The sequence below is a fragment of the Oncorhynchus keta genome, chromosome 16 (assembly GCF_023373465.1).
Source record: "Oncorhynchus keta strain PuntledgeMale-10-30-2019 chromosome 16, Oket_V2, whole genome shotgun sequence".
Lineage (NCBI taxonomy): Eukaryota > Metazoa > Chordata > Actinopteri > Salmoniformes > Salmonidae > Oncorhynchus > Oncorhynchus keta.
Genome location: NC_068436.1, coordinates 21,393,235 through 21,403,037, shown reverse-complemented (window position 1 = coordinate 21,403,037; position 9,803 = coordinate 21,393,235). Strand labels below are relative to the sequence as shown.

At 44.3% G+C, this 9,803-nt stretch overlaps 1 protein-coding gene across 1 annotated transcript in view; it reads right to left on the bottom strand.

Moving 5' to 3' along the window:
* Positions 1-306: 306 nt before the first annotated feature.
* Positions 307-9,803, bottom strand: part of LOC127908066 (C-type lectin domain family 4 member E-like) — a gene marked incomplete at its 5' end in the record, with an annotated part of 49,254 nt that continues 39,757 nt past the window's right edge. Inside the window, 2 exons of the mRNA XM_052465072.1 lie at positions 307-953; positions 1,164-1,209. Of these exons, the coding sequence (XP_052321032.1) occupies positions 1,186-1,209 (24 nt within the window). The remainder of the gene's footprint in view (positions 954-1,163; positions 1,210-9,803) is intronic.

Sequence of the window (9,803 nt, the reverse complement as noted above, 5' to 3'; positions counted from 1 at the left end):
ACAGTCCTTCTAGACTCCATGTTAGATCAACTATTATATAATAGTGTGACATTTTCTCTGTCGTATGTTTAGAATAATGCTGCTTTTCTAATAACCAACTTGGTTGGTTTCATGCGAGTAACTGATTGACTGGAAGGAATCCACACTGAATAAGCATTTTCCCAGTACACCCAGAACATTGCTCTGGGAACCAAAAGGAGTATCTCAGTTTCAAGGTAAGAAGCCTGGTGTGGTATCAGTCAGTCTCATGCAGGAACCAACCGTGCTGATATGACTTGTTTGTGTCGCAGTATAAAGGGTCTCAAATCAAATCAAATGAAACTTTATTTGTCACGTGCTCCGAATACAACAAGTGTAGACTTTACCGTGAAATGCTGACTTACAATAATACATATTGATTTCCTTTGAATTTGAGTCCTTCGTGGTGAATTTCCTCAACAACAGACAGAACAGTCCTTCTCTTATCAAGTCATTGTATTGTTATTGCATATAGTTTTATTATAATGTATTCTACATTTGTCTTGTTATATATTGTATGTTCTTGACAAGGTAAATTGAATAAGCAGAAAATAGTTTACGATTCACAGTACTGAGCATAATCTTATTGAGCAGTTCAGAGAGTACCGAGGATGAATCCTATTTCTCACAGATCCATCTGAATTTATAGTAACAGTAATAGTCCCACCATTCTCCTGTGTCTGATGACCAAGAGTAGAAATACACACAGTTCTCTGCTCCACCACCGTCAGGCTCTTTACTGTTCCAATACCTGTAGAAGAAACAACACAGAATCAGGCTGTCCACTGTTCCAATACCTGTAGAAGAAACAACACAGAATCAGGCTGTCCACTGTTCCAATACCTGTAGAAGAAACAACACAGAATCAGGCTGTCCACTGTTCCAATACCTGTAGAAGAAACAACACAGAATCAGGCTGTCCACTGTTCCAATACCTGTAGAAGAAACACCACAGAATCAGGCTGTCCACTGTTCCAATACCTGTAGAAGAAACAACACAGAATCAGGCTGTCCACTGTTCCAATACCTGTAGAAGAAACACCACATAGAATCAGACTGTCCACTGTTCCAATACCTGTAGAAGAAACAACACCAATACCTGTAGAAGAAACACCACAGAATCAGGCTGTCCACTGTTCCAATACCTGTAGAAGAAACAACACAGAATCAGACTGTCCACTGTTCCAATACCTGTAGGAGAAACAACACAGAATCAGGCTGTCCACTGTTCCAATACCTGTAGAAGAAACAACACAGAATCAGGCTGTCCACTGTTCCAATACCTGTAGAAGAAACACCACAGAATCAGGCTGTCCACTGTTCCAATACCTGTAGAAGAAACAACACAGAATCAGGCTGTCCACTGTTCCAATACCTGTAGAAGAAACAACACAGAATCAGACTGTCCACTGTTCCAATACCTGTAGAAGAAACAACACAGAATCAGGCTGTCCACTGTTCCAATACCTGTAGAAGAAACAGCACAGAATCAGGCTGTCCACTGTTCCAATACCTGTAGGAGAAACAACACAGAATCAGGCTGTCCACTGTTCCAATACCTGTAGAATAAACAACACAGAATCAGACTGTCCACTGTTCCAATACCTGTAGAAGAAACAACACATAGAATCAGACTGTCCACTGTTCCAATACCTGTAGAAGAAACAACACAGAATCAGGCTGTCCACTGTTCCAATACCTGTAGAAGAAACAACACATAGAATCAGACTGTCCACTGTTCCAATACCTGTAGAAGAAACAACACATAGAATCAGACTGTCCACTGTTCCAATACCTGTAGAAGAAACAATACAGAATCAGGCTGTCCACTGTTCCAATACCTGTAGGAGAATCAGGCTGTCCACTCTGAACCTACTCCTCCAGACAGTGATGTCATAGTGACACAGAATTCATTAATGTCTTACTTTGTGGTCAGTGGTGTGTCGTCCACCCATTTCCAGGTCCCCTCAGAAACAGAGTCAGTCAGACCAATCCAGACATAGTTCTTTACTCCACATAACCAGTTGACTAATGTCTGTAGTTGTAGGAGAGAGACAACATTGTTAAAACATTCCCATTACTGCTTTCTATCACTCTCTCTCTTTCCCTCTCCCCAAATTTAAATTCAATTTCAATTTAATGGCTTTATTGTCATGGGAAACATATGCTAACATTGCCAAAGCAAGTGAAATAGATAATAAACAAAAGTGAAATAAAGGGCCCAGGTCAGGGCCCAGGTCAGGGCCCAGGTCAGGGCCCAGGTCAGGGCCCAGGTCAGAGCCCAGGTCAGGGCCCAGGTCAGGGCCCAGGTCAGGGCCCAGGTCAGGGCCCAGGTCAGGGCCGAGGTTTGACAGAATCTGTGCAGAAGATGCTGCTGATGGCCCTGCTTTGTTAGGGACAGGAGCTCCAGATCATCAGCAAACAGTAGACATTTGACTTCAGATTCTAGTAGTGTGAGGCCGGGTGCTGCAGAGTGCCCTCGCCAATTAGTTGATATATATATTGAAGAGGGTGGGGCTTAAGCTGCATCCCTGTCTCACCCCACGGCCCTGAGGAAGAAATGTGTGTTTTTTTTTACCAATTTTATCGACAAACTTGTTGTTTGTGTACATGGATGTTATAATGTTGTATGTTTTTCCCCCAACACCACTTTCCTCAATTTGTATAGCAGACCCTCATGCCAAATTGAGACAAAAGCTTTTTCTGAAATCAACAAAGCATGAGAGGACTTTGTTTTGATTTGTTTGTTTGTCATTTAAGGTGTGCAGGGTGAATACGTGTTCTGTCGTGCGGTAATTTGGTAAAAAGACTGGCTAGGCCACTCCAGGACCTTGAGATGCATCTTACGGAGCCACACCTTAGTTGCCCTGACTTTGTGTTTCGGGTCGTTGTCATGCTGGAAGACCCAGCCATGACCCATCTTCAATGCTCTTACTGAGGGAAGGAGGTTGCTGGCAAAGATCTCGCAATACATGGCCCCATCCATCCTCCCCTCAATGTGGTGCAGTTGTCCTGTCCCCTTTGGAGAAAAGCATCCCCAAAGAATGATGTTTCCTCCATGCTTCACGGTTGGGATGGTGTTCTTGGGGTTGTACTCATCCTTCTTCTTCCTCCAAACGCGGCGAGTGGAGTTTTGACAAAAAAGCTCTATTTTGTCTCTTCAGACCACATGACCTTCTCCTATTCCTCCTCTGGATCATCCAGATGGTCATTGGCAAACTTCAGACGGGCCTGGACATGCGCTGGCTTGAGCAGGGGGACCTTGCGTGCGCTGCAGGTTTGGTTTTCTTTCAGACTGTGGTCCCAGCACTCTTCAGGTCATTGACCAGGTCCTGCCGTTTAGTTCTGGGCTGATCCCTCACCTTCCTCATGATCATTGATGCCCCACGAGGTGAGATCTTGCATGGAGCCCCAGACCGAGGGTGATTGACCATCATCTTGAACTTCTTCCATTTTCTAATAATTGCACCAACAGTTGTTGCCTTCTCACCAAGCTGCTTGCCTATTGTCCTGTAGCCCATCCCATCTCTGTGCAGGTCTACAATTTTATTCCTGATGTCCTTACACAGCCCCTGGTCTTGGCCATTGTGGAGAGGTTGGAGTCTGTTTCATTGAGTGTGTGGACAGGTGTCTTTTATACAGGTAACGAGTTCAAACAGGTGCAGTTAATACAGGTAATGAGTGGAGAACAGGAAAGCTTCTTAAAGAAAAACTAACAGGTCTGTGAGAGCCGGAATTCTTACTGGTTGGTAGGTGATCAAATACTTATGTCAATGCAAATGATTTACTTAAAAATCATACAACGTGATTATCTGGATTTTTGTTTTAGATTCCGTCTCTCACAGTTGAAGTGTACTTATGATAAAAATTACAGACCTCTACATGCTTTGTAAGTAGGAAAATTGGCAAAATCGGCAGTGTATCAAATACTTGTCCTCCCCACTGTATATTTTGAAGAGGGTGGGGCTTAATCTCTCTCTTCCTTACTTACACACACACACACACACACACACACACACACACACACACACACACACACACACACACACACACACACACACACACACACACACACACACACACACACACACACACACACACACCTGTTGTTCTTGGCTCTTGATGACCACCAGGTCTGCTCCTCTATCTCTGCAGTCCTGTCTGCTCTCCTCCCAGGATTTTGTCTCAGTAGAGACGTAGTAACAACTGCTACCAAGCTTCTTCCATCCTTCCGGACACACTATAAGTTGAACATTTCCTGCTTTAGTCACTTTAATACAACATTGAATTAAGTATCAAGCAAACACTCAAGGAAGACAGGACACTAACTAATGGACAGTTTGGAAGTCATACCTTTTTTCTCACATTTTTTATTTAATTAATGTTGAATTTCGTGTTTGTAAGTGACATGTGAACTGATACAGAGACTGTGAAACAGAACAGTCATTAGACAATTTGACTCACCTTTCTTAACTAAATATTGTTTCAGACGATTTGTCTCTTTCTGTAGCTGGTCTCTCTCTTTGGTCAGGGCGTTGAATCTGGTCTTTAGCTCGTCTCTCTCTTTGGTCAGGGTGTGGTTGCTAGTCTGTAGCTGGTCTCTCTCTTTGGTCAGGGCGTTGTTGCTAGTCTGTAGCTTGTCTTTCTCTTTGGTCAGGGTGTTGAATCTGGTCTGTAGCTGGTCTTTCTCTTTGGCCAGGATGTTGCCGCTGGTCTGTACCTGGTCTCTCTCTTCAGTCAGGTTGTTTCCACTGGTCTGTAGCTGGTCTCTCTCTGCAGTCAGATTGTTGTCGCTTGTCTGTAACTGGTCTCCCTCTCTGGTCAGGGTGTTATAACGGGTCAACTGGTTTCTCTCTGAAATAATGAGATCATTGAACAAGGTAACAGTGGGAAAGTTCATCAGTCTTTACCATTGTTGGGGTCAGTTGCATTTCAATCCCAGTCAAATCAGGAAATACACAGGAATTACTGTTGATTTCCAATTTTTGGAATTGAAATTTAGTTTACTTCCTGAATGGAATTGACTGGAATTTAAATGTAATTGAATCCTGGTCGTTACACCACTGATGATGAAGAATGTTTGAGTGAGAACATGTCAAACTCACGGTAGAGTAACAGGCCTATGATCCCAGCCAGTAGGAGAACACACAGCAGCCCCAGACACACTGCAGCAGCTCCAGAGTATCTCTTCCACCACTGACAAGACACTGAAGAACAAATTATTATCAGAGTTGTATTTGTGTCCATTTTCTGCTTGGATCAGTGAGGGAAATACACAAAGAAGGAACAGAACACCAGAACTGAGTTCCAGAACCTCACATGTTCTACTGCAAGATTGACAAGGAACAGAACACCAGAACTGAGTTCCAGAACCTCACATGTTCTACTGCAAGATTGACAAGGAACAGAACACCAGAACTGAGTTCCAGAACCTCACATGTTCTACAAATGCAAGATTGACAAGGAACAGAACACCAGAAATGGTATTGAAAGTTCCAGAACCTCACATGTTCTACTGCAAGATTGACAAGGATCAGAACACCAGAACTGAGTTCCACCAGAACACTAAAGAACAAATTATTATCAGAGTTGTATGTTCTACTGCAAGATTGACAAGGAACAGAACACCAGAACTGAGTTCCAGAACCTCACATGTTCTACTGCAAGATTGACAAGGAACAGAACACCAGAACTGAGTTCCAGAACCTCACATGTTCTACTGCAAGATTGACAAGGAACAGAACACCAGAACTGAGTTCCAGAACCTCACATGTTCTACTGCAAGATTGACAAGGAACAGAACACCAGAACTGAGTTCCAGAACCTCACATGTTCTACTGCAAGATTGACAAGGAACAGAACACCAGAACTGAGTTCCAGAACCTCACATGTTCTACTGCAAGATTGACAAGGAACAGAATACCAGAACTGAGTTCCAGAACCTCACATGTTCTACTGCAAGATTGACAAGGAACAGAACACCAGAACTGAGTTCCAGAACCTCACATGTTCTACTGCAAGATTGACAAGGAACAGAACACCAGAACTGAGTTCCAGAACCTCACATGTTCTACTGCAAGATTGACAAGGAACAGAACACCAGAACTGAGTTCCAACACATCACAGTTCTACTGCTTGACTTCCAGAACCACTAACAGAATATTGGCTTGAACATATTGCAGAGTTCAGGCACCCGAAATGACTGCCGGCACCTATTTCAATCAAAATCAAAAGTCATTTGTAATTTGCTTCGTAAACAACATGTGTATGGTCATAGTGAAATGCTGACTGACGGGTCCTTTTCCAACAATGCAGAGTTAACAACAACGGGTCAAGATTTCCTTCCCGACTGGCTGCCTCCGTGCAGCTCGGCTCGTCTCTCTCCAGAGGAGAGGAGGTGGTGAATCAGCACTAGAAGCTGCCTATACTGGGGCCAGGTTGGTCACTTTGTCTCCACTTGTTCCCTGCGTCCAGCAAAAGTGGTGGCTCGGCAGTAGTGGGGGACCTACCGTTGAGCCGAATCGCCTGCCCATCTCTCCCTCAGACCCCCCAGACCCCCCAGACCCCTGCTCGACGGCGCCCTCGTGTGGCAGAGCCAGGCTTTTCTGCTGACTTACCTTTATCGACTCAGGCGCCGACGAGAGTTTCCTGGACCCTGGTGTCGTTACCCAGTTGGGCCTGGACTCTGTTCCACTTGATTCACCCCTCGATGCCAAACGCTCTCAACGGACAGCTCCTCGCCCGTGTCTTGGCCATCCATGGTTAAAGTTGCACAACCCTCAGATCTGGAACGCTGGAAGGGTAACCACTCGGAGATCATTTTGTCACTAGAATTGTCTACATTCTGCCCTTGCCCCGGCCTTGTCTGTGCCCCAGTCCATTCCAGAACCTCCGGACCTGTCATCAGTTCCTCCAGAGTATCACGATCTAGCTCCTGTGTTCAGCAAGCACCACATCCGGTCCTGTCATCAGTTCCTCCAGAGGATCACGATCTAGGTCCTGTGTTCAGCAAGCACCACATCCTGACCTGTCATCAGTTCCTCCAGAGTATCACTATCTAGCTCCTGTGTTCAGCAAGCACCACATCCGGTCCTGTCATCAGTTCCTCCAGAGGATCACGATCTAGGTCCTGTGTTCAGCAAGCAACACATCCTGACCTGTCATCAGTTCCTCCAGAGTATCACGATCTAGCTCCTGTGTTCAGCAAGCACCACATCCTGACCTGTCATCAGTTCCTCCAGAGCAGGGGTGTCAAAGTCAAATGGACGGAGGGCCAAATAAAAATTTAGCTACAAGCCGAGGGCCGGACTGTTCGAATGTTCATTGAAACATTTTTAAATGACGTATATAGTCTAGTGAACCTAATTGAACCTACTGAAAACCTAACAAATATATTCCAATATGATCAGATAAATAAAGCAATATTTTCTTATGGCTCTGTCAGTAATCTTTAATTTTCAACAGACACAAAAGACAAATTTCCTTTATATAAAAATCCCCATAACATGAACATTAAATGAAAGAAACCGGTATTCAAGGCACCATCAGTAGCCTATATTTTCTATTTTAGCAAAAGTGGGCTAAATTTACTTCAAAGAAAAAAACAATAATAGCAATTTTCTATCATCCACTCAACTGAAATATTTTTAAAATATAATTGGATTGAAATACAATAAAATAAAGTGCAAAAATCTATTAATCAAAAACAACACTTTGTTTAAGGAGAAGTAACATGCAGTGAAAACAAATATTAAACTTTAACTTTTAAACTTGAACTGAGTAAAAACTCTAAATATGTGATTGCACAGTAATGTTCACTTGTTTGAGGTTGAGGGTGATACTTGGTGGTGTCCCATCTTTTCCACAAGTTCATCAATGTTCGGGGTAAGGCTCTGAGCTGAGGAAATCCTCAGAATTGAGTGGAGGTGTTCAGCAGTAAGTCGACTTCTGTGTGATGTTTTGTTCAAGTTCATCAAAGAAAACAGTTGTTCACACAGGTATGTGCTGCCAAACATAGACAACGTTTGAGCAGCCTGGATGCGCAGCTGGGGCATTGTGTCGGGAGGAAACGGGCGAACTCCGCAGCACCCACTGCCGCATATTTTGCCCTCAGTGCATCATTGCATTGGAGGTCAATCAACTCCATTTGGAGGTTTGGTGGTGAGCTTTCCACGTCAACAGCAAATGGGTTACCGAGCAGTTCCAACCTGCTTTTTTGTGCTTCAAAGTCAGCAAATCGGCGTCGAAAGTCAGCGGCAAGCATACCTATTTTATCAGCCAACTGTGCGCTCGGGAACGCACTGGTAGAGAGCTTCTCTTTCATGGTCTGGCAGCTGGGAAAGTGGCTCAAATTTTCTTTCCGCATCTGCGTCTCCCACAGAGTCAGTTTGGTTTTAAATGCCTTCACTGTACTGTACATATCAGAGATGACACGATCCCGACCCTGCAGCTGCAAGTTCATTGCATTCAGATGACTCGTAATGTCACACAGAAAAGCCATTTCACACAGAAACATTTCGTCTCGGAGTTGTGTTGTGTCTTTCCCTTTGCTGTCCAAGAACAGACAAATCTCCTCACGAAGCTCGAAACATCTTTGAAGCACCTTTCCCTGGCTTAGCCATCGCACCTCTGTGTGATAAGGCAAATCACCATGCTCCGTTTCTAACTCCGTCAGAAATGCCTTGAACTGGCGGTGATTCAAACCTTTGGCTCTGATAAAGTTAACTGTGCGCGTGATGATGCTCATTACATGCTCCATTTTCAAGGCTTTACCGCACAACGCTTCCTGGTGTATGATACAATGATAAGCTGTCAGCTCACCTGTCGCGTTTTCCTCTTGCATCTTTTCCCGTATCTTCGCCACCAGTCCGCTCCTGTGTCCACACATCGCAGGTGCTCCGTCGGTTGTCAAACCCACGAAGTTTTTCCCAAGGCAGCTCCATCTCATTTACACATCTTGACACCTCTTCATACAAATCATGCCCCGTAGTTGTGCCATGCATAGGACGTAAAGCCAAAAACTCCTCTGTCACGCTTAGGCTGGAGTCCACTCCGCGGATGAAAATTGACAACTGGGCAATGTCAGAAATGTCGGTGCTCTCATCCACAGCCAAGGAATATGCAATGAAATCTTTTCCCTTTTTCACAAGCTGCTCTTTTAGATTGATGGACAACTGGTCTACTCTCTCGGCAATGGTGTTTCTGCTCAGACTCACATTTAAAAAGAGTTGCCTTTTTTCTGGGCAAACTTCGTCACAAACTTTAATCATGCAGTTTTTGATGAAATCCCCCTCCGTAAATGGCCGGGCTGATTTAGCGATCTCTTCTGCCAAAATAAAACTGGCCTTGACAGCAGCCTGGCCTTGTGATTTGGCTTTTTGAACAGAGCCTGTCGAGATTTGAGGCCTCGTTTTAATTCCTCTGCCTTTTGTAGCCTTTGTTCCATGTCCATATTCTTGTTTTTGTCCGCGTGTTTCGTTTCATAATGTCATCTCAGATTATACTCTTTCAGTACCGCCACACTTTCTCCACACAGAAGACACACAGGTTTTCCAGCTACCTCCGTGAACAAATACTCCGACTCCCACCTTGTTTGAAACCCCGGTTCTCAGTGTCCACCTTCCGTTTTGCCATTTTTGATGGGTATCTGAAAGTTAATTTTACTGTGATGCTGACAACTGCTGTGCCAATAAATATTGAAATGAAGCAGCCTACTGCTCGGTGCGTCACCGTTGCATTGTGGGAAATGTAGTATTGGTGCGTGTAAAAGATCTGCGGGCTGCCGG